General features: G+C 47.4%; 1 protein-coding gene across 1 annotated transcript in view; it reads left to right on the forward strand.

Moving 5' to 3' along the window:
- Positions 1 to 233: 233 nt before the first annotated feature.
- Positions 234 to 25,077, forward strand: part of Rragd (Ras-related GTP binding D) — a 35,467-nt gene continuing 10,623 nt past the window's right edge. Inside the window, exons 1-5 of the mRNA NM_001106641.2 lie at positions 234 to 477; positions 14,948 to 15,243; positions 20,283 to 20,482; positions 21,229 to 21,343; positions 22,695 to 22,837. Of these exons, the coding sequence (NP_001100111.1) occupies positions 333 to 477; positions 14,948 to 15,243; positions 20,283 to 20,482; positions 21,229 to 21,343; positions 22,695 to 22,837 (899 nt within the window). The 5' untranslated portion in view covers positions 234 to 332. The remainder of the gene's footprint in view (positions 478 to 14,947; positions 15,244 to 20,282; positions 20,483 to 21,228; positions 21,344 to 22,694; positions 22,838 to 25,077) is intronic.

The following is a 25,077-nucleotide window of genomic DNA, read 5'->3' on the forward strand; positions in this document are numbered from 1 at the left end:
TGGTGGGAGCTCCGCCAAGCAAGCGGTGGCTGCAGCCGGCGAGCGCGCGCCCGGAGGTGCTGCGTGTGTGTGTGTGTGTGTGTGTGTGTGTGTGTGTGTGTGTGTGTGTGTGTGTGTGTGTGTGTGTGTGTGTGACAAGCGTCAGGTGACTCGGGTCACGCAGTCACTCCCTCGCGCTCCCGGGGAGAACTGCCGCGCTCCGGCTGGTTCCTCCGGCAGCAGCGGCGGGGAGGGGGCTGGGCTCCGTGCCACCCCCTCGCTCACCAGGAGCGGCCCCGGGGCGCTGCGGGCCACTCGGCCCACGCGGGACCTCGGAGGCAAGCGTGGGCGTGATGAGCCAGGTGCTGGGCAAGCCGCAGCCGCAGGGTGAGGACGGCGGCGACGACGAGGAGGAGGATGAGCTGGTGGGGCTGGCAGGCTACGAGGATGGACCGGAGTCCTCCGACGCCGAGCTGGACAGCGGACCGGAGGAGGGAGGTGAGCCCCGGGCGCGGTGCGGGGCGATGCGGGGCGCGCGGGTCCCGGGCGCCGCGGTGGGGGAGGGGTGCAGCCAGGCTGCAGGCGGCGGCGGGAGGGCGGCGGGGAGTAGGGTCGGATGTCGAGCTAAAAGAGGCAGCTGGCGGCAGCGTGCCGGCTGGGTCGCCCACAGCTGCGCGTGTCATTCTTCCCCGCCGTGGCCGCGGGAGGGTCTGCAGCGTGGGACCCGGGCGCTGGGGCGGGGCCTGCGCTGCAGGTGGTATCCGCGTCTCCCTGGAGACCTGGGTTCTTGGTCTGCAGACACCCCGAATGCATCTCGTGTCGTACCGGGGAGTGGGCACCGGGCGAGCAATCCTTGGCCCCTGAAGCCAACTGTTTGTTGTTGCCGAAGGAGCTGAAGTTAGCCTTTCGGATGGGGGCTGCCTGCATTTCATTCCTGGGACACAAAGAAGTTGAGCTTAGGATTCCAGAATGTTTTCCTTTTCTTTCAAAAAAAAAAATTCTCCACAAAAGCGGAAGGTCATTTTAAAAGGTCAGTTGAATGGGGCTGTTAACATTCTCGGAGTAGGTTGTAAACATCCCAGAGAAAGGACTAATCTTAATGTCTCACACTGAAGAAACTGAGGAGTCAAAGTACCCAGGACCGGAGTTTTGAAGAACTTTTATTGAGAATCCATTGAACGGAACTTTAACTTATTTTACAAAGCCTTTCTCAGAAGACAGTTTTGATTTTTGCATCAGTGAATCAGAAAGGGAATAAAGTTGACTAAGACTTGAGCCTGGCAGTTGAAATACAGCTTCTAAGTCACCCCTTTTTCTAGTTTTTCTCCAGAGAGGATGACTGGTGCTGGTTCTGCGTTATTTAAACTTGGGTGTGCACCTCTGCGCTTCACTCATCCGCACTCCCCTTAATTGGTCCCACGGTGGATCGCTCAGCCACGTTTTATTTTTTTAAATTAAATTGCTCAGGTACTTTATTATTAAATAGCGTTTGCTAGACTCATACAGTAAGATCCTCCCAGAGACAGGCTGAATGTGGATGTATGTGCAAGGCATTTGAAAAGATAGGTGCACAGTAGTTCCCTATTGTAGTTTAAAGAGAGAAGACCCTGTTCTAGAGGGAAAAAAAGCCAGTTATCTGATACTATCCTGGGGCCAGAGAGTTTGCAGGGAAGGGGCAGAACCTGTTTATTTTCCTGTAGTCTTTTTATTGGAGAACCTGGGAGCTCTTTTGAAATTCGATTTGGCAAAATTTGAAGTGAAAGTAAAGCGGTGCCTAAGGGAAGAATTCCTGAAACAAAGGCTCCCCCCCCCCCCCCAAGAGCCCAGCATGGGAGGCCCCCAGTGCAGTTAATCTAAAGGCAAACCTGCCTGCAGCTAGGTTTTGATGGCTTTGGTAATCATCCCCCAAGCCCTTGCCCCATTGGGAGTTCAGGCAGAATCCTGGAATCTTGCTATAAAAGGATACAGTGCAGTCACGTGGTGGGAAGGGTGCATGGTAATTTCTTCTCTGGCAAACACTGCAGAAGCCTAGCTTTGCTCTGGTTTCTGTCGTACACGGGTGGTCTGCTAATTTCTGATCTTTTATCTTTTGAACACTTTCCCTTTTGGCTTCTGTTCTTTGGTTTCGGCCTTGAAGCAAACTATCAGAAAATCTGCCTTCCACAGCCAGCACTTCCTGTAACAATCTGCCAACTGATTCCTTCCCCGGGAGCTGGGACTGGGAGAGGGCAGGCCAAGGATTTAGACTTACTGCTCTGTGTCCTTCTGAAGGCGAGCTGGTTTTGTTTTAAGATTTATGTGTGTTTGTGTGCTTGTGCATGTTTGAGTGTGCGCTCGAGTGTATGTAGGTGCCCAGAAGAGCCAGAAGACGGTGTCAGATCTCCTGGAAGTGGAGTTATAGGAGTTTCTGAGCACCCAGCGTGGGTGCTCTGGAAGAGATCAAGTGCTTTAACTGCTGGGCCATCCATTTTTGTTTAAACGTTGGTAACGTATGTATCTATCTCTTCTCAAGTTTAAGGGACAGAGTGAGGATGACAGGGCCTTCTTTAACTTGAGAAAGGATGGAGATGAAAAGAGCAGCTCAGGAGTGAGCTCTTCCCCCCCCCCCCCCCTGCTTCCTGACAGATGAGATTTAGTGACTGTATTTAATGGAGCTCTGGCATTTCCCCCATCAAGTCAGTAACCTCAGGTGCTGGGAAGTTGGGATGGATAGGGTCTGACAGGAGTTTTGTCAGGAGCTGTGCAAGACCGGAGATGGAAGTACTACTGCCTCTCACCTCTGTGGAGGCCCCTGGTCTCATTTCTAACCTGACTACCCTATGAGTTTTACCGTGAAGCGTGGAAATGTAGTGCCACCTCTAAGGTGAGACTTGGATGTCCCTCTCCTTTGGCTCCACTCCATATTTTATTCATGAGCAGCAGGGGTGTTTTCCAAGCAGCTTAGTTCCTCTAAGGACTACTCCCCTTCTTAACCCTTCTTTCTCAGAAGTTGTTGACAGTAAGGCAAGTCTCTAACCTTCAAGTGCTGCCCTAGTAGGGACTATGGTTAAACCATTAATAAAACAAAACAAAACAAAACAAAAAAAAAACCCCAACAACAACAAAAACAAGGGCCAGAGGGGCCAGAGACAGGGCAGAATGGGTAAAGTGCTTGCTTGCAGATCTGAATTCAGATTCTCAGCATCCGTTTTGGGGGGCTTTGTGCCTGTATGTTCCTGGGGAGGGAAGACAAGAGGACTCCTGAGCTTATTTATAACCAGCCTAGGTAAGTTGGCAAGCTCTAGGTTTAGACAGATCTTCGGCAGAATAAGGTCGATAGAATGAGGAAGGTACACAAGCTTCACCTGGCTTCACTCACATACATGTGTATAACACCAACACGTGAACACATGTTACCGTACCCCACAGACCAATTGCCCTGGCTCCTGGCTTCAAGCCTCAGCACCCGTACCCCATGTAAACTCATAATTGTGCTATAAATTGTGATTATTTTAAACGTTTATTTATGTAAGTGCACTAGCTGCATGTACACCTGCATGCCAGAAGAGGGCTTCATGGCTAGGACCTACCACGTGGTTGCTGGGAATTGAACTCAGGACCTGTGGAACTCAGCGCACCGCTGAGCCATCTGTCCAGCCCATGACGATTCATTTTTGACACCTAGACTTTAAATTTGCTAAGGTAAATTACTGTGCCTTAAAAACTGACAACAAAATTAAAAGATATCCCCATTATCTGCCCCCCTGCCCCCCATCATTTAATTAGGAAGTAGGTTTTCCCTAAAGTGCTTAACTTCTAGGGGAAAGTTGAAGATGGCTGCTCAGCTCACCGCAGTGTCCCCGAATCTGGTCTGTTTTCACAGTGGCCTGTGCCCCTTGGAGTCTGAGGAATTGACGGACAGTTTGGATTGTTACTCGAGTCACCAGGGGGTGAGCCGCTGATCCGCCCTGAAGGATATACAGCTAAGCCACCCCGTCCCACCCGCAGCCCATTGATAAGCCGGGTGTGGTGATAATAAGCCTGTGCTCTCACACTCCAAAGATTAGGGCACCAGGATCACCAACCGGTCAAGGCCTGAACTGCACCCGATGCTGTACTTTTATTAGATCACTCTTGGTTTTTTTTTTTTTTTTTTTTTTGTTTTTTTGGTTCTTTTTTTTTGGAGCTGGGGACCGAACCCAGGGCCTTGCGCTTCCTAGGCAAGCGCTCTACCACTGAGCTAAATCCCCAACGCCGTCACTCTTGTTTTAATAGAACAGGTGTGAGGTAGTGTAATGGGAACGTGGGGAAGCATAGTCAAGTGCTAGGTAAGTGGGGCTGTGAGCTTGAAAGACCTTCTTGCCTTTCAAAGGGTTCTGTGCCTCTGTCCCAGGTGTTACTTTGTTTTAGACTCCGCCCCATCCCCACGGCTGTGCAGGGCAGCTTGGCTTCCTACATCACCTGGTGTTTTGTTCCTACCTTCTTTATTCTTGTGTGTGCATGTGTCTGTGTCTGTCTGTCTGCCTGCCTTACTGTCTTTTTTATTTTTCATAAGTGTATGCTAGAGCTCACATGCCATTCCTGGATACTGTTGAGAATCAGTCCCTACCTTCTTCCTTATTTGAGGCAGCATGACTTGTTAGTGCTGGGCCCTGGAGCCTCAGAGCTTTCAGTGTCTCAGCCTCCCTCACTGCATCACTGTTGTCCACTCCCTCACTCCCTATCTCACTGTAGCCCACTGGGATACAGATATATAGTATTACATCTTGCTATAACAAGCAGATCGTGGGCATCCAAACTCATGGCTGCAGCCACTTACCCCTTTAAAAATTAAACAGATTAAGAATTCTGTCTCCTCTGTCAAGCCTTCTAAAGTTCTTCTGGTGACAGTGGCTCTCCCCAGTTCTTCTGGTGACAGTGGCTCTCCCCAGTTCTTCTGGTGACAGTGGCTCTCCCCAGTTTTGCTGTGAATCTAACAGGCTTTCTACTACTGGTCTGAGAAGCCGGTTCGATTCTCTTCTTATAGATCTGAGAAGAACTTGTTTTCTCAGTGTGTAAAAGAGGTTTCTGAAAAGCAGCCTTGAGTTTCTCTCAAGCAATTTTTAAAAAGCTCCTAAGAACACTTCCTTAGAGGAAGCATTGGTAAAACGCAACACATTAGAGCTGTAACTGAGTAATATGTATTAAGTACTTACTTATTCAATCAGGCTTTTTTAGTTCCCCACTAGTATGAATTGAGAGAATTTTATATAAGATTTTGATTCTGCATAGACTTTTTTTTTTTTAATCTTAAGTTCTAGTTGACTTAGAGCTTCCTGTGTAAAACATCCTGGCCTCAAACTTAAGAGGTCAGCCTTAAAGGATCCACTGTCAGGAGCCAGAGTTCATGCAGAGAACTTTCCTGTTTTCCCCAGGGAGAAGCCCTAGACTAGCAGTTCTCAGCCTATGATCCGGACCATTTTGGGGGCTGAAAGGTCCTTTCATAGGGGTCGCATATTAGATATCCTGCATATCAGATATTTACATTATAATTCGTAAGAGCAGCAAAATCAGTTACGAATTAGCAATGAAAATACATTTATGGTTGGGGTCAGCACAGTGTGAGGAACTGTACTAAAGGGTTAGAGCAGCAGGAAGATTGCGGACACTGACTGCCCTAGACTCCAGGAGCCTAGGCAGCACGGAGGAAGAGCTAGCCATGTGAGGAAGTACACCCTGCCACTCTTCCTCTCATTTCCCTCAGTTCAGCATTACCCACAGGTCAGCCCTGTGCTCATGGCACAAATCCATCTCTTTTTGTAAAGCTGCTTAGGTTTGGGGGAGAGAGAGCTCTGCTGGCTACTGGATAATTTTGAAATGTTAAAGACTGATAATATCCAACTAGGTAAACCCTTTCCTCTAATTGCTGTTCCCTGACAGGCTAACAGGGTCTGTCCGATAGGGTCCACAGAAATCAGAAGGGAGCGTTGAATCCCTTGGAACTAGGGAGTGAGCAGCCATGCGGTGGCTGAGAATTAAACCCGGTCTGTGAGAGCGATTAAGTGCTCTTTTCTTTTTTTGGTTCTTTTTTTCAGAGCTGGGGACCGAACCCAGGGCCTTGCGCTTCCTAGGTAAGCGCTCTACCACTGAGCTAAATCCCCAGCCCGATTAAGTGCTCTTAACAGTGGAGCTCCAAACATGAAGTTGCGTGTGTTCATATGTGAGTGTGTGTGCACATGTGCGTAGAGCAACCATGAGTGTTACTCCTCGGTGTCTTGTCTTTTGAGATATATAGGTTCTCTCACTTGGCTTGGAAATCTCCAAACAGACTAGGCTGGCTGGGCTGCAAGCACTTGGCGTCTGTCTTCATCACGCTAGCCACGGTTATAAATGCTGGCCATCATCCCCCCCCCCCTTTTTTTTTAAATATCAGACGAGGTCTACATATCCCTGACTGTCCTGAAACACTCGATGTAGACCAGGCTGGCCTCAAACTCCCCTGCCTCTGCCTCCTGTGTCCCGGGATTAAAAGTGAATAGCACCCATGCCCCACTTCTGCCTGTGCCCCCACCCATCACCAGTAAGCCAATTAAAAGTGGAAGGCGGAAAATGATCTACTCACTGTAGTCATCGTGTGAAGAGGGACAAGGAGATCCAGCAGAGCTCCCAAATCTTGTCTTTTCTGAGTCCTAGTCCAAAGCTCTGCCTGTGTGTGCAGCCCCACCCAGGGTCAGGATGGTGCAGATGGGCCCCACCCACTGTGAATCCGTCCCGTCTGGGCTTGGGTCTCATCCTGTAAGGTGGTCTGACAAGGTGTGTTAGAATCAAACGGGATCTCCTAGAGTCAAGTTTACCCTCTGGCTGGCACCCTTTCCTTCTCCAGCATGAGAGTCCTGGGAAGTTCCCCTTTCTTTGGGGTCCACTGTTAATAGAATAGTCTGATAATCAGACTGACAGGCACAAGTGTCGTTTTCTCTCTGCCAGGCCTGTTACACGTTCTAAGGGTCAGGTTCGTGTTCTCGTGCATGCACTGAAACCACTGTCTCCCAGCCCCTGGAACCGTTGCTGTCTGAGTCCTCCACAGACGCTTCCTTGGTTGGGAGTTGGAGTTCTGAAGAGAACCTCCTAAATGGGGGTGTAGCCATGACATCATCTTGTATTCTTATCGATCACCTCCTGGATGTTGGATTAAATGCTAAACATCCCAGCACCGATTGGTGAGCTAGCTAGCCTTCGTTGTCATGTAAAACAGCTCTCACCTCAAGTGGTTTATCCTGGAGCTACTATGATTGGTTATGGCAAGGGAACAAATTTTTGGTCTTCCCGAATAGACTGTTCTAACATAGGAAAGCTATAATAACAGAACAAAGAGTTACAAACCAAGACATCTTAAAAATATGTTGTCAGGGGCATCAGTGAAGGGTTTCAGTAACGGGGGTGGGGGGAGAATCTTGTATATGCCTCAGATGCTATCTGATGACATTCTTAGCTTTTGGATTGATGGAAGCCAATTAATCCAAATTAGGAGAAATTGGTGCATTCCAAAAGGTTTTTTATTACCAGTCACAGAAGTGGCCAAGTAATGGCCGTTAAGGGGGCTAACAATACTCCAGAAAAAGGCATAATTAGGCTCTGAACCTGGGGTATTCCAACTGCTCGCCTGCACCTCAGCTCTAACTGGTCAGACTTTGCAGACACAGCTTCCTTTCGGGGATTCTCATCCACACCTGTTAGGGTTTTGTCAGCTAATTTATTCAGAGGTATTTACTGGAGGGCTTCTACATGCCTTGTTATGTATCCTGAGAGAGACAGACAAGGAAAGCAACAGGACAGATGTGCAAAGTAAGAATTGTGTAGTGAGGACTATTTAAAGGACCTAGGTTCTGGCTAGGAAGTGATGGGGTATGGCTTAGGTCAGAGAAGGAGCTGGTGTAGCAGGGCTGAGTAAGGAAAGTCTGAGATATAGCCTCTCAGGTAGAGAAGTGAGTGAGACCAGAAGACATTCGAGGTCATTCCAGAGTGGCTGGGATGGGGAGGGAGAACCAGCTGTGGGTGAGAAGAGTGTTTAGAGAGAGAAGATAGCATCAGGGTCTCCTGGCTGTGGTTTCTCTTGTCTTTGGGATGCACCCTGTCCTTCTATCCCTGTAGCTCCTTCTGGAACAGCCTTTCTCTCTATGATACCCCTGTCCTTCACACTTCCTCTTTAAGGCTTTGACTTTTTAGCTTCGTAAGTGTTACTGTGCACCAGTCTCTACCCCTCCTGTTCATAGGGATGGCTCTCTTTGTATCTGCAGCCCTGCCACACACTGGGAGGCACTCAGGGCATGAACTAAGAGCATGTACCCTTGTACATGTTTCATCCCATGTCAACAGCAGCCTCCAAACAGAGACCAAAAAAAAAAAAAATCTATGTTCCCTTTGCCACTTTTTAGAGCCCTCTCTGGAGCTCCCTGTCTGTTCTTCTGTGCTAGCCTCTGGTATCGTGCCGTGTAGAGCACCTGCCAGCATTCATCATTTATCCTCACCAGTCCTGTGCTGCCCCACTAGGCATGCCCAGGAAATGTTGGTGGAGAGCCCTTCTCTCTAGGAGGTTGAGGCGCTTGACTTCTTCATGGGAGCTCTTTCTGGTGTTATGGAGATGGGGAAGTGTTTTGAGGGACTCTGAGCTACATTCCATGAGCACTTGGAAAAGGATATGAACTCCTTACCCCCCATATTACATATTCGGGTGCTCTGTCTACCTTGCCTTTCAGGCCCTTGGGGTTTCTTAAGCAGATTTTGGAAAGGTAGAGTGCTTCCCTACCAAGCAGGAAACCCTGGATTCAATCCATAGCACCCCATAAGCCTGGCTTGGTGGTACAAGCCTGTAATACCAGCAGTTAGGAGGTGGAGGCAGGAGGATCAGAAGTTTGAGATCATGATCCACTCTACAGGGAGTTAAGGGTTATTCTGTCTCAAAAAAAAAAAAAAAAGCTCTCTTACAGACACAACTGTCCCCTGTTAACACTTGCTGCAGCCATGGTTAACTCAACCATATTCTTTGATATCATGGCGGATGACAAGCCACTGGGCCACAAGCTCTTCGTAGACAGAGTCCCAAAGACAGCACAAAACTCCACACTGGAGAGAAAGGACTAGGATATAATGGTTCCTTTCCCAGAACATTCCAGGATTCATGTACCAGGGTGGTAACGTCACACGTCATAATGGCCCTGGCAGCACATTCATCTACAGGGAAACAATTGAGGATGGGACCATCATTCTGAAGCCTATAGGTCCTGGCATCTTGTCTGTCATGGAGACATGCTGTACCAAACATGAATGGTTCCCCGTTTTTTTTATTTGCACTGACAAGATCAGTCAGCTGGATGGCGAACAGGGAAGGTGAAAGAAGGCGTGGCCACCGTGGAAGCCACTGGGCGTTTTGGGTCCAGGAATAAGACCAGCAAGAAGATGCCTATCGCTGAGAGTGAACGGCTCTGTAGCTCAGGAGAGCTCCCACTGCATCTGCCAGCAATAAATACTTCATGTATAACTTCTGCTCTCACTGAAGTTCTTTGGGTTTCATATTTGCTTCTCTCCCCTCCAAGTCTGCCTGGATTGCAGAGTTAAGTTTATGATTATGAATAGAACTTAACTGTGAAGAAGGAAGAGGAGGGGGGAGGATTTGTCTGCATCTCAATCTGATGAAAAAGAAACTGGATCTTCAGCGATGGTATACTAATCTATTTTTTTTTTCAATGGTGGCTCACAATACGGTGTGGTTTGAGTATGCTTGGCCCGGGAGTGGCACTATGAAGTGTGGCCTTGTTGGAGGAAATGTGTCCCTGAAGGGGTGGGCTTTGAGACCCTTCTCCTAGCGGCCTGGAATACAGTGGCCTCCTGGCTGCCTTTGGATCAAGATGTAGAACTCTCAGCTCCTTCTAAGTGTATTTGCTATTTAGCACTGTGGCTGTTGGTTTCATTTTTTTCTTTTTTCTTTTTTTAACAATGGCAATGTGTCCTATTATAAATGAGGAGTACAGAGCTTTGATGTTAAGGCTGTGTGGTTGACATGAAGCCCCTTTGTAGAGCATGGTAAGGAGATGGTCTGCTTTTCCTGTGGTGGAGGATCTATTCAGCCTTGTGACCTGAGGCTGGTTCTTTACCCAGATCCCTTGGGTACTCCTCACTAGCCAGGAAAGGTTTGCAGAAGTGAGACAAAGCAGTCCCTGGCACACCGTGTGCATGTAGACATTCAATTAAAGTGACACATGCGTCGCCCAGCTCTCTAGGGATCCCTGCTGATGGCACCTTGCTGACCTGGCTGCTGCTTCTCCACTCTACAGTTAGTGTCTGTGCTGGACTCTGGCAGCCAGGAAAATCCAGCTCCGTGTGCGGGGACAGCTGCATGTCCGGCTTCACTTACTAACTTCATTCTTTGCTTTTAAAGCTGACAGACACCATCCTTCTTCACAAAGGTCTTCTTTGCCACCAACCCCCCCCCCCCGCGCCCCCCAGGCTCGATTGACAAGGCTCGGCTGAAGCTAAAACTACACCCACATCTAGCAAATTAGCTAGTGGATATTCTTGTAGATAGTTCTTGTGATGTTTTGAGTTTTGTTTCTTAAAAGAAGGGTTGTATTCAGAGAGAATGGTCGTTAGAAGAGAGGCTTAGCTGACAGAGATGTTTGTTTCCTGATGTCCTCAGTTGGATTCCAAGCCCTTCCCTAGGAGGCTGGCCCAGAGGCCCTTCACCATCTAATGTGTTGTTTGGGAGGAAGTAAGTAGTAAGAGAACCGGGGCTCACTTTTCCTTGGGATTGCATTTTAAAATCGCCTGTGTTAAAGTGCAGTTTGCATCAGTAACTACACCTTTGTTACACACACACACACACACACACACACACACACACACACACACACACACACACACACACGGTATCCATTGCTTTAACCCCTTGGAGTCCCTTCCACTCCTACTTCCTGGCCCCAGGCTGCCACTGAACTGCCGTTTGCCATTGTATATTAGTTTATGTTGTTTCAGAAATCTGTGAAGAAAAAAAAAGGGAACTGGAGCCTTTTCTGTGATTCATCTGTGAGCACAGACAACTTCTGCCTCGCCTCCCTTTCTTCAGATGCTCATGATCTGGCTTGCAACCTCGGGCATACGAGGCAGGTACCCGGCCCCGGGTTAATTCTCTGTGTTGCCATGGTGTGCTACAATTCGCTCATCGTTTACCTTTTGATAGACATTTGAATTGTTCTCAGTATTTGAGTATTATGAGTAAAGTTGGGATGAGCTTTCTTGTACAAGTTTTTCTTTGCCTGTGTGCGTGCGTGCGTGCATCTGTGTGATGCTTTGGTTTTCTGAAACAAGACTTTATATTGTACAAACTGGCCTTGACCTGCCCCCTCCTGAACACGGGGCTTATAGGCACCCGCGGCTGTTCCTGCCCTTTTGGGACTTCTGAGTGGCAACCCCAATGTCACCCATGCGTATTTATTTCACAGCTTCCAGGGCTTTCCTCTCTCCTCATCAGCTCACCCTTCCCCTCCTTGTGGGCGCACCTTTCATCCCGTCGGCCCTGCCCCCACAGTACTTTATATCCAGAATCCCTGTCCCTTTCTTGGGTTGCTCACGGGCTGAGACAGTCGTTGTTCTCTTTAGTTTCCGTCTCTGGAACTTGGGGTTTGTTCTTTGGATCCTTTGGACCTCTTGCGTTTTCCATGTCTCCAGCCCGTATCCTCTGGGCATTTCTTACGTGTTCAGCATTTGAGGAAATGGCCTGTGAGGAAGATGGAGCCCTTTGAGCCCCCTGCGCTGTAGTAGGAACTTCTACACTCTGGTTCCCGGCCTGCAGGCTCCTCCCACTGTCTTCGTGTTACTTTAGGATTTCAGGGTGACTTCCCACTTGTATGTATTTATTTGTCTGACAAATTTATTTTATTTTATTTTATTTTATTTTATTTTATTTTATTTTATTTTTTGGAGCTGGGGACTGAACCCAGGGTCTTAGGGTCTTGCGCTTGCTAAGCAAGCGCTCTACCACTGAGCTAAATCCCCAACCCCAGTCTGACAAATTTATAATGCACACTCTTCAGGGATTCAGCTTGGGAAGGCTCTATCGTGACCTAAGTCTGTGGTCTAATTTCCTGAGGTAGACTTGTCACAGCAGTCCTGTGTATGTGTCACTGAAGAAGAAGGAACCCTTAGGTGTATTTCCTACCCTAGATCACAGCTTGTATCTTGTAGCATCATCAGCCACTTGGTGAACTAGAGAAGACCAGAGGCCTGGTGCTGGGGATAGGGGATGGGGGGAGGGGTGTTGGAGGAGGTGAACGATGTGGGGGTGGGTGGCGGGCATGGTAAGGGGGAGGTGTGTGATGGGGGAGGTGTGTGGTGGGGGGAGGGGTGTAGTGGGGGGAGGTGTGTGATGGGAGGTGTGTAGTGGGGGGAGGTGTGTGGTGGGGGGAGGTGTGTGGTGGGGGGAGGTGTGTGGTGGGGGGAGGTGTGTGGTGGGGGGAGGTGTGTAGTGGGGGGGAGGTGTGTGGTGGGGGGAGGTGTGTGATGGGGGAGGTGTGTAGTGGGGGGAGGTGTGTGGTGGGGGGAGGTGTGTAGTGGGGGGAGGTGTGTAGTGGGGGGAGGTGTGTGACTCGGGGGAGGTGTGTGGTGAGAATGTTTTTTTTTTTGTTTGTTTTTTTTTTGTTTTGTTTTTGTTTTTTTTTTTCCCTTTTTTTTGGAGCTGGGGACCAACCCAGGGCTTCGCGCTCGCTAGGCAAGCTCTACCGCTGAGCTAAATCCCCAACCCCTGGATGAGTTGTTTCTTAAAGTGGGATTTGGCCACCTGAACCCACTTGGGGGAAGGAGTCAAGAACTGACTCTTCTCGAGTTGGACTTCCGTATGCATACCATTCCCTCCTGTAAATGAAGAAATGTCATTAAATAATTCCTAGATTGAGTTGTGCTTCCTACACTGTATTTCCACATCCCCTTTATAGTATATAGCTCGGGGGTTTAAGCTTGTCTGTTGTAGCACTTCACCCACCCCCTTTTCATGGCTCATTAATGTTCCATTATATAAGTATGTCACAGTCTAGGTACTCGTTAATGGGTTGGCGACCATTAATTCAGTTGTGTCTGGTTTGGCTATTCTAGGTGAACATTCATGTACAGGTTTTTGTTTGGGCATATGTTTTGGATTTGTTGTTGACGTAGGGTCTCATAGACAGGCATGATGGCACACACCTTGAATCCCAGCACTTGAGAGGTTAGAGACAGGTAGATCTCTGAGTTCAAGGACACCCTGGTTTACAGAGCAAGTTCCCAAGACAGCCAGGGCTACACAGAGAAACTCTGACTTGAAAAATGGAAGAAAAAAAAAAACCAAACCAAAACTTTTTTGTTTTTGTTTTCTTTTTAATTATTGTGTGTATTGGCCTGTGGAGTTATCCAAGCAGGCCAGAATGGGGCACAGGGGTGGGGGTGGGGCGCCAGGTCCCCTGGAGCTGGAGTTACAGGTGACTGAGCTCCTGACCTAGGTGCTTGGAACTGAATGCTGGCCTTCTGCAAGAGCATTGACATGGAGTACACTTAACTTCTGAGCCGTCTCTCAGCGCCATCTTTTTACAGTTTTGTCCTGCTCCTCCTTCCTCTATGGTTACAGCTAGGAAACAGATCCTGGTCTCCATGACATAGAGACCATGTCATGATGTCTACTTGGGTTTTTTCCTAAGAGCTTAGTTTTAGCTCCTGAGCTGATGTTTGGTCCATTTGGTCTCAGGTAAGGGTCAGTATACGGCCAGTCGCCCAGCATCCTGGCTGAATGAGGCTTCTTGCAGTGTGGCTCAGACTGGGTCAGGGCTAGACCTCGTGATTCTTCTGACTTAGCCTCCCGGGTGTTGGGATTATGGGTGTGTATCGCCACACCTGCCTGAGTCTTAATTATCTTAGGCCCCGAATTCACTTAACTACCATAACAACCCTGAGAAATGTTTATTGTCGTTATCAATTACATTTTATGCATTTTTAAAGCTGCTCCTTTTTTTTTTTTTAAAGAAAATTTTATTTTTTAAAACTATGCATAGATGGGGTTGGGGATTTGGCTCAGTGGTAGAGCGCTTGCCTAGCAAGCACAAGGCCCTGGGTTCGGTCCCCAGCTCCGGAAAAAAAAAAAAAAAAAAAGAAAGAAAGAAAAACTATGCATAGACAGTATATGTGAGTGTGGGCTTGTGCACCTGACCGTGGTACCCACAGGGTCCAGAAGAAAAGGTTGGATGCCCTGGAGCTGGTGCAGTGAAGCCAGCTGACATGAGTACTGAGAACCAAACTCCAAGTCTCTGGAGGAGCAGTCACTTGCTGGGCGTGGTGGTGGCTCCAGCCTTTCATTCCAGTGCTCTGGAGGCAGGGGCAGGTGGATCTCCATGAGTTCAAGGCTAGCCTGGTCTTCATCTTTAGAGGTAGTTCCAGGACAGCCAGGGCTACACAGATAAACCCTGTCTAGAAAAACATCAAAATAGCCACCGAGCCATCTCTCCACCCCTTTTGATTTTAATGTTAATAACTGTTTGTGGTTTATTTTACCAGATGAAGAGGGCAGGCTCACCAAATCTCACAATCCAAATAAGAGCCTCTGATCTGTGCTGTGTTCTAGTCTTCCAGGCCCATGAGGACAGTAGCCTGCGGGCTATGCACCAAGAGTGCCTCCTTAGTGTATAGACAGTCTGAACCACACAGAGGAGGGCATGGCTGAAGACCTGATCTTTTTCAGGCATGGAGCTCCAGGAAGCCTCCGCTTTCGTATTCCAGAGTCCCTGTTTGAGATGGTGGCCCATGCACCGGCATGTATGAAGGGGTTAGGGCAGTTTTCAGGGTTCTGATGTCCCCATGCTGTCCCTCTCCGTGGTTGGTGGTACAGGTGGCCCTGTTTGGAAGAGTAGCATCTGAGTCATAGACCACCTGAGGTGGAGGGGGAAACTCCCCGTTAGCCTTCACGAACAACTCACCTTATATCATTTTGGGGTTTCTTCAGTTCTGGACTTCAGCGACCCCTTCAGCACTGAGGTGAAGCCCAGAATTCTGCTCATGGGTCTCAGGAGGAGTGGCAAGTCGTCCATACAGAAAGTTGTCTTTCACAAAATGTCCCCGAGTGAGACGCTGTTCCTGGAGAGTACCAACAGGATCTGCCGGGAAGACGTCTCCAACAGCAGCTTTGTCAACTTCCAGATTTGGGACTTCCCAGGGCAGATTGACTTTTTTGACCCTACATTTGACTATGAGATGATCTTCCGAGGGACAGGAGCACTGATCTTTGTCATAGACTCCCAGGTACGTAGAGTCTCACAGCCAGCGCCTACCTCCCTATATCTGTTTGCAATGTGGTTTGTTTTTGTAAAATTGTGTGAGTGTGTCTATACACACAGGCGTGTATGTCATGCACATATGCAAGTGTGTGTAAGCACAAGTGCACCATAGCCCAGGTGTATGGGATGTGTGGAAGGGGGTGGCGCTGGGGCTGTCAGAGGTTACTTTCCTGCACCCCTGGGATTAGAGGCTCAAGCCTGAACCAAGTACCTCTACCGGCTGAGTGATCCTGCTGGCCCGGTGGGGTGGTTTAGGCTTTTAAATCTGCAGGTCTTACTATCAAACAGAATTTCTTAGAGCCCTCAGACTTTGCAGCAGAGAAAAGGCTCCTGTCTAGTCATAGCCCAAACACACTTAACCTCACATGTGGAGACCAGATCCCAGAAGATATGTGGAATGACAAGTTCTCTGCAACAAAATTTACTTTGAAGGTTACATTTTATAATGTTTACTTTCTAGGTAGATAGGATTCTAAGTGAAGTTTTTTCTTCTGAATCAAAGTATTACTTTCTTGATTTTGTGATGTGTATGGGTGCTGTGCCTGCATGTATGTCTGTGAACAGCGTGTATATCTGATGCCTGCAGAGGTAAGAAGAGGACATTGGATCTCCTTGAAAACTGGAGTTATAGACAATACGAGCCATGTAGGTGCTGGGAATTGAACCTGCGTCCTCTGAAAGAGCAACCAGTGCTTCTAACCACTGAGCCATTTATTTAGCCCTTGAATCAAATTACTGTTAGTATCTATTTGATCACTATAGCTATTTTATGTATTTTATAGATGACTATTAAAGTGTGAGGTAGGTATTTCCTAGGAAGATAGTTCCTTGTTTTTTCCACAGTTCATACCTCTGTTTGGATAACCAGATCCACCTTTGTGTTTTTGCTCCCATGACTGTAAGTACTGAGAAATGTGCTCTCATGATAAGGTTGGGGATACCGGTTTTGTCATAGCGTTTACTCACGATTTTAAAATCCTCCCAAGCTGTACCTCCTACATCACCTAGTTTTCTGTCATAAAAATTATTTTTAGTAGCTTTTTAACAGATCCGGGTAAGTCCTCCTTCAAATTGGCTGTAGAGGAAGAATGGGGATCCACTGACTGGTGAGGAGCCCCATTGTCAGCCATTAGTTGATCTCACCATTTCTTTTTTTTTTTTTGGAGCTGGGGACCGAACCCAGGGCCTTGCGCTTCCTAGGTAAGTGCTCTACCACTGAGCTAAATCCCCAGCCCCGATCTCACCATTTCCTAACTGGGACTTTATCCCTTGCTCAGTGGAAGGAAGAGGAGGGGAGATCAGTCTGACCATTCTGTGGAGGGCGTGCAGTTGGGTCCTTAGAGGACCCTGAGACTCTGGTGTAGGCTGGAGGTTTTCCCTGGGCCTAAAGGAAGCAGGTTCTCCAAAGAATGCCAAACCCAGTCTAGAGTGGCGGTTTAGAGGTTTCCCAGAAATGAATCGCTTCTGTAGTCCGTTCAACCTTCCAGGGTATGTGTAATACAGAAGTAACATCTATATTACATGTGTGTGTGTCTGGCTCTGAGAACAGAACTCTCAGTGCCTTAGGGATTCATTCTTCCTTCAGGGGAAGTCTGTAGAGGGAGTGAGCCATGCCTGACTTGTGGAGGGTTCACTCTGTCCAGGTCCACTCAAAGCTTGTGCCTGGACCCTTGGTATGTATGGATCTGTTGAGAGCTGATTTCCTGGCCCTCCCATTTGTACTAATGTGTTTTCTGGCCTATCTGCCCTCCTGTCTGTTTGCCCACACTGTAAATCAGGGAGCCCAGGGAGCAGCTAATGTGTGCACAATACAGGGCAGGGAACTCTGGCTTCCCCTAATGCCTCCCAGGTTATTTCTGCAGCTGTTTTAAGTAGCTGTGAGAAAGTGGATTCCACCCAGAGCTGACGGCTTAGTAAATACTCAGGCACCATATTGTCCTGTAGCAGCTCCAGTGCACATCTGCCTAAGCCATTTGCGATAGGGCTGTAATTTCGCCCCAAATGGGTTTAGTTACTTATTTTTACTTTTGTTCATTTTTAATCATGTATACATGTGAGTCTATGTATATGAGTACAGGACCTTGTGGCATCCGGAGGTGTTTGCTCCCCTGGACGCAGAGAGAGCTTTGGGTAGCTGTGAACTGCTCCACACAGGCACAGGAACTAGACTCTGGTCGCCAGCAAGAACAGCGGTTCCTTTTAGACACCAAGCCATCTTTCTAGTCCGTACTTGCTTATATTTTTAGATAGGTATTTTTATCCAATCATGAAGCAGGCTTTTAGTTAGGTTAGTAAATGTGTGGGGTGTGTGTGTGTGTGTGTGTGTGTGTGTGTGTGTGTGTGTGTGTGTGTGTCCCTGAACACATACATGCACTTGAGTGTGTGCCCAAAGAGGTCAGAAGAGGATGTTGGGCCTCCTGGTACTGGAGGTGGTGCTGAGCCACCCCGTAGCGTGCTCAGTCCCTCCGGTTCAGTCAGTAAGGCTGTATATTACTTCATCTGTTAGTGTGAGCCAGGTATGCTGACACAGTTTTTAAAAATTTATTTATATACACTGTACAGTGTAGCTATCTTCAGACACACCAGAAGAGGGCATCAGATTTCATTAAAGATGGTGTCATGTGGTTGCTGGGATTTGAACTCAGGACCTCTGGAAGAACAGTCAGTGCTCTTAACCGCTGAGCCATCTCTCTATGCCTGGGTCTGATGATAGTGTGTATATCGGGTCATTTTATACAAAGGGTATTAGCTTGCTTTCTCCTTAAAGGTTTAAGGCACAGCATGTTTGAGACATAGTTTACATGCAGTAGAGTGTACTCTTTATGTATTTGAGTACACTGTAGCCAAAAGACCCCAAAAGAGGTCATTGGATCCCTTTGGATCCCATTACAGATGGTTGTGAGCCACCATGTGGTTGCTGGGAATTGAACTCCGGACCTTTGCAAGAGCAGTCAGTGATCCTAACCACCGAGCCATCTCTCCAGCTGAGTTTTTGGGTTTTTTTTGTTTGTTTGTTTTTTGTTTTTGTTTTTGTTTTTGTTTTTTAACACTTATTTATCCAGGGCACATGCCATGATGTCTCTGTAGAGGTCAGAGGTCAGGCTGAGGGGGACCATTCTACCATCTGGATCTTGTGGACTGAACTCAGGGCATCAGGCTTGATAAGATTACCACTCTGCCATCTTCCCAGCCTGCAACAAGCTTTGGAAAGTTCTAATAAAAGAAACCTTTCTGGTTTACTTCTTCCTGGTCTGTTCTGCCAAGTTTCTAATACCAGAATCACTTGGGGCAATGATTGCCAAGGAAGGCTCTATTGTATTTCCAGTGTGGCTAACAGTCTAGTATTCTATTTCAGACTTCTTCAAAGCTGGCTGGCTGGTTGTTATCGAGGACCGCCAGTATCCCTCTGCCCTGTCTGATCATCTTTAGAGTTGGCTTGTACCCCAGCATGTATGTTCCTCTACAGAACAAGTTGGAGCCTAGAGTTGATCTCAGAGACTTATCTTTGCTGGTACCATGTACCCGCCTTAGGTGGGGGGCGCCCCCCAACCAAGAGCAACTCCAAGCCGACATTTCTCTCAAGACTTTTGAAACAGTGTGAACACTGTTTGGATACAAGTGTTGACTACCTGTAAAGAGATAAGTGGAAGAGATATGCTCATATAGTACTTAGGAGGAGAGGACAAAGGGCTTTGCTATTCATCATTCAGTTCCCCCCTTCCTTCCTTCCTTCCTTCCTTCCTTCCTTCCTTCCTTCCTTCCCACTCTGTTTGTCTGTCTTCCTTCCCTTCCTCCCTTCCCCGCCCCCCCCTCCTTCCCCAGACATCGTCCTGGAATTCACTCTGTAGACCAGGCTGGCTTCAGACTCAGATATCTGCCTGCCTTTGCCTCCCAAATGCTGGAATTAAAATCATGTGGTACCATGCCCAGCATAGGTTTTTCTTATTTAAAAGATTAAAAATAATAATATCAGGACCCCATCCCAGAACACCATGAATACTAGGCAAGGTTTTCATTGGGCTACATCGACAACTCTGTTTGTTTAGAATTATTTCTGTATACGTTAGCTGTCCAGACACACCAGAAGAGGGCATCGGATCCCATTACAGATGGTTGTGAGCCACCATGTGGTTGCAGCAGCTAGAACTCAGGACCTCTGGAAGAGGCCTCTTTACCTCTGAGCCATCTCTCCAGCTCCACTTGTTTGTTTTGAAACAGAATCTCAAAGAATATCCCAGGCTGGCCTATAATTCAAAGCAATCCTCCTGCCTCAGCCTCCCCGCTGTTAGGATTACAGGTGTGAGCCACCATTCCTGACACTGATAGTTTGATTACTAAACAGAAAGATGGTTGCATAGGTGTTTTATTATTTTATTATACTGAGGTAGGAAAGAAGAGAAAATAGTATTGTGGTGTTTGAAACAATTGCTCTAGACCAGGAGTCTCTGTATGGGGCAGTAAGCAGAGACTCTGGGGGCTGCACTGTCTGTGGGAGTCCTGGAGGAAGAATCCACACCCTGCCATGTGGCACCAAGCACCCTGGCAGAGTATACAGACAGACAAGCACGGCTGAGCTGACTTCCTGTGTGGCTTAGGTACAAAAGCCAGTGGGGCTTTGCTGACTTTCTGGATTAGTGTTAAACTCCTTTCTCACCTTCCCTCCCAACCTCATTTTATCTGTAGTCTCCATTACGGTCCTTGGGAGCCCCGGGAAGCTAGAGGCATCTGTCTTGGAGGATTTAGGTATTGGTCCGGTTCCTTTTCCTGGAGCCCTTGCCTTTACAGCTATCAACAGTCTCTGCTATGGCTCCCCAAACCAGCTGCATCTTCTTAACAAACTTAGGCTTGTACGCTCGAAGTTTGTGAAGCCGGAATTTTTCTTGTTGGGGGTGTTGGGAGTTCGGGAAAAAATATTTTCGGAGATGATAGCTATGTGTTTCGAGGTGACAAGTGTGTGTGTGTGGAAGGTTCTGGAAACAGCTTAAGGCATGAACTTTGTTCCAGGATGACTATATGGAGGCGCTGGCCAGGCTCCATCTCACTGTGACCAGGGCCTACAAGGTGAACACTGATATCAACTTCGAGGTGTTTATTCATAAAGTGGACGGTCTGTCGGATGATCACAAAATCGAAACCCAAAGAGACATTCACCAGAGGGCAAACGATGACCTTGCCGATGCTGGGTTAGAGAAAATTCACCTGAGGTAAGAAAGGTTGGAGCAAGTGGGTTTGGGCTGCAGTCACCACAGGCTGGGTGTGAACTGGCTGGGTAGGCACAGATGGTGGCATTTTACCTGTTCACCTGTTTCTCGCTGGGATAGGATCAAAAATGTTTTGCACTGGCTAAAATGCTTTTGGTAAAAGGCAGTGTTTGTTTCCTTCTGTATTCAACAACGTCGTCACAGCTAAACTTCTCATCTCATACGAGAAACACAATGAAACCCATGACTCTAATCCGGGATGCTCACGGGTGCTCACTAAGTGATAGTTCTTGCTAATAGGATGGTGTTTAACCATGAACAGAGGAGACTTAAAATCACTAGGATAGGGTTTCAGAGGAAAACTTCTCCCATCTGTTTGGTGGGGATGGTAGGATAGATGATACGCAGCATCGTTGATTTTGAAAATTGGAAGATGAAAATGATTTAAAAGCTCCTGATCATTGTAGAGGCTCGTGTAGAGGTGACGAGTAGACGCTCTCACAGCACGTAAGGATTGCTCCCGTGGATAACGCTGGCCAAACTCTGAGGCATTCCAGGCAGTGAGGAATGGCCGTGGTTCTGGCACTCGGGGCAGAGGGGGCCGCCTGTCAGGGCATGCTTGGTTCTGAACGAGGTCATCGTGGATTCTAGTGCCTGTGCCTTAGACTTGTACAGGTCACTGGTGCGGGTGGAAGAGCCCAAGACGACTGCTCGGATGGAGCCTGGTGAAACGCTGCCTTCTCTTTCAGCTTTTATCTGACAAGCATATACGATCATTCAATATTCGAAGCCTTTAGCAAAGTGGTTCAGAAACTGATCCCGCAGCTCCCGACGCTGGAGAATCTGCTGAACATCTTTATCTCAGTGAGTAGACAGTTTTGTTCCTGCTTGGGTCATTGGCAGAATTCGAGAGCAACACGGAGAAAGTCCAAAGTTGTAATGTCTGCCTGCATTTCGGGCCACTTCAGTATTGCTCTAGAGGATCACTCACCCCTACGTCGTGTTTTAGAACTTTTCAGTTTTAACTCTGAAAATGTACGTTCCCCTCAGTGTGCTTGGATCGCTCGTTCAAATGGGAGGCAAGCATCAGTTTTAGCTAGGGAGCAAAAAAGCCTGGCTCTGGGGCTGGCAAGTTGGCACAGCGAAGGCACCTGTTGCCAGTGTCACCATGGCAACCATGGGAGAACATGTTACAAGGAGAGAACTAACTCCTTCCTCAGAGTCGTCTTCTGACCTCTACATGTGTACTGTTGCAGTCCCAACCACCCCAGCCACACAAAAAATACGTAAATAAATGTAAGCAGATGCCTTTAAAACCCCTTGGTTCTGTCAGTGAGGTTTGTGCTTGCATACAGGTTTAACACCATGTCTGTGGTGAGCCCGATGAGCCAGGGGTTAGGAACACTACCCGAGTGGTTTACCTCAGACAAATAACTTTGGCTAATGCTGCGGTCAGTTTCTTTTTCAAGTCCATCGTAAAATTCGTGACAGTTTAAAGTGCAGTAAAATCATACAACCAGAAGTCCTTGGACTTTTTTCTTATTACATTGAGGATGTATGTCATTGACTTTTTAAAAGATAGATGGATACAGTGGCCCGCCTATGTGTATGCCTGCAAGCCAGAAGAGGGCACCAGATCTCATTACAGATGGTTGTGAGCCACATGTGGTTGCTGGGAATTGAACTCAGGACCTCTGGAAGAGCAGTCAGTGCTCTTAACCACTGAGCTGTCTCTCCAGCCCCCATTCACTTTTTTTTTTTAAATCTCTAAAGAAAATCGCTTTGTTATAAAATCGTTGCCTAGTGACTGTACAAATTAGAGAGCTCCTCTGTGACATTTCATAGAGGTATACGCTATACCACCCCAGCCTCCATGTTCCTGTCCCGTCCCTCCATGCCCCTCACCCTTCCCTAATTGGTGGGATGGAGTATCATTTCTTTTAAATGTAACCATGAAGCAGTCTGAACTTGCTGTTTCTTTAAGGCCTGCCTTCCTTCCTTCCTTCCTTCCTTGTTTCCTTCCTTCCTTCCTAATAATTTTATGTATATGAGTACACTGTAGCTGTCTTCAGACACACCAGAAGAGGGCATCAGATTCCATTGTGAGCCACCATGTGGTTGCTGGGAATTGAACCCAGGACCTCTGGAAGAGCAGTCAGTGCTGAACCATCTCCCCAGCCCAAGGCATGTCTTTTTTATTTTTTTCCCCTTTCAGAATTCTGGAATTGAAAAAGCATTTCTATTTGACGTGGTCAGTAAGATTTATATTGCAACCGACAGCACGCCGGTGGATATGCAGACGTATGAGCTGTGCTGCGACATGATTGATGTGGTGATTGACATCTCTTGTATTTATGGGTAAGCAACACATTCTTTTTTATTGTCATTGAAGCAGGGTTTTTTTTTTTTGTTTTGTTTTTTTGTTTTTTTGTTTTGAGAGAGTATATTATCTGATTATTCTTAAAGCTCTAGTCCTGCTGTCCTTCCCAGGGCTGGAGATGAAGCCCAGTTATGCTCAGAGTCCTGAGGTCAGCCCTCAGCACTGCAGAAAAAGGGAGAAGTGGGGGACGGGAGGAGGGCCACCCTTCGGCTTTCCTTCTCATAGCTTCTGTGGAATTTTTGTATTCACTTGACTTATGCTTTTGTTTTAGTCGACTGAGATCTATAAATAGGCCATGTAACATGCCAATAATAAAAAGTAATTGTTGAGCAAACGCTTACTAACTGTGGTTCAAGCTTCGTCGCATGCATCACGTAGTCTCAGCTGTTTTATGGGGCAGGCACTATGCCATAGCTGTTTACAGATAAAGAACTGGACTTTCCGATGGAGAAGTTTCAAAGACACGCTTTTGCTGTCAGTATGAAAAGATTAGACTTTGAACCTTGGTCTGAATGATCCTGATGCTGGAAATCCTGCACACAGTGCCGTCCAAGGGGTAAAAATAGATCTGCAGGCCACCAAGAATGTTTCCATTAGCCCCTTTGTTATAGAAAATACCTGCTCAGTATTTTTAAACATTGGATGTTGATCGCCTAGGTGGGCAGAGAATTGTAAAACTTGGCAAACGACTTCTGCCTGTTTTTATTTACTGTGGCCTTAACATGCATAGAAACCAAAACTTCCTATACGCTTGAGATAATATTATCTATCGAGTGGAGAAAGTTGTATTGCTAAATATAGAAGCACTCTGCATGCCTGAGAGGCTAGTGGGCAAGTTTGTACAGTTGGAGCGTGAGCGAGCTGCCCCCTGTTGTCAGCCTGTCGCTCGCTGTGCTCTGAGACCCCGTGTTTTCACCCCCTCTTCTCTCTGCGTCACCCCATCTCACACTCCGTCAGCCTCTAAAGTTCCAAGATTAGCCATTTCTGTCTTCCATCTGAAGATTCTTTGCCTACCCAGTCAGGTTTTCTGTTAACCGTGTTATCTTACTCGTGAACATAAAAAACCCAGGTGTTCACATAACATACTCACCTCCTAGACGGTAAGATTGAAAACACTGTTAACAGGTTTATAGTGTTCCTGCCCTGATAGACCCTAGATCAATTGTATATGCCATAATTTTTTTTAAGATTTATTTATTATATGTGAGTACACTGTAGCTGTCTTCAGACACACCAGAAGAGGGCGTCTGACCTCATTACAGATGATTGTGAGCCATCATGTAGTTGCTGGGATTTGAACTCAGCACCTCTGGAAGAGCAGTCAGTGCTCTTAACCACTGAGCTATCCCTCCAGTCCATGTACATGCCGTAATTTATTATTGTCATCAGACATAGGCATCTAGCTTTATAAATAGACCTTCCTCAAGAGTCCGATCCTGTGGTAGTCTGTTATTGTTAAGTGGTTGTTGGTCTTGAATGAGATTTGGGAGCTGAGGAAGTCTGAGTACAGTCTCAGTTGCTATGGTAACCATATGGCGAACAACACAGATATCCGCACGTTTTTAATGCTATGCATGAACATCATTATTATGTGCATGGTAATTAGACAAGAGTGAGTTGTGATGTTAATCAGAGTTACTTTTGCCCACTAAAACAAACATGGAGAGGGAGGGAGCTGGCTTTGCCAGAGATGGTTTTTCTATGGTGGATGCTGGTGTTTAGAGGGCTCAGGATTCAGGGAGAACTAACTGCTGGTTAGTTTTATGTCAGCTTGACTCAACTGACAATGTAACTCCACAAATGGGCAAGCCTGTAGGGCATTTGCTTGCTTGCTCTCTCTCTCTCTCTCTCTCTCTCTCTCTCTCTCTCTTTCTCTCTCTGTCTGTCTGTCTCCCTCCCTCCCTTCCTTCCTTTCTGTTCGTTTTTTATTTTTGGAGTCAGGGTTTTTCAGTTTAGCCCTGGCTGTCCCAGAACTCACTCTATAGACCAAGCTAGACTCAAACTCTTAGAGATCCTCCTGCCTCTTCCTCCCAGGTACCAGGATCAAAGGCGTTCAGCACCGCTGCCCAGCTGGGCGTTTTCTTGATTAGTGTTTGTGGAGGGAGGGCCCAGCCCTATTTGAGGTCCTGTCCTGACTTCCTTTGATGATGAACAGTGACATGGGAGCATCTGAATGAGCCCTTTTTCCTCCCCAAGTTGCTTTGGTTGTGTTTGATCA

The sequence above is a fragment of the Rattus norvegicus genome, chromosome 5 (genome assembly GCF_036323735.1).
Source record: "Rattus norvegicus strain BN/NHsdMcwi chromosome 5, GRCr8, whole genome shotgun sequence".
Lineage (NCBI taxonomy): Eukaryota > Metazoa > Chordata > Mammalia > Rodentia > Muridae > Rattus > Rattus norvegicus.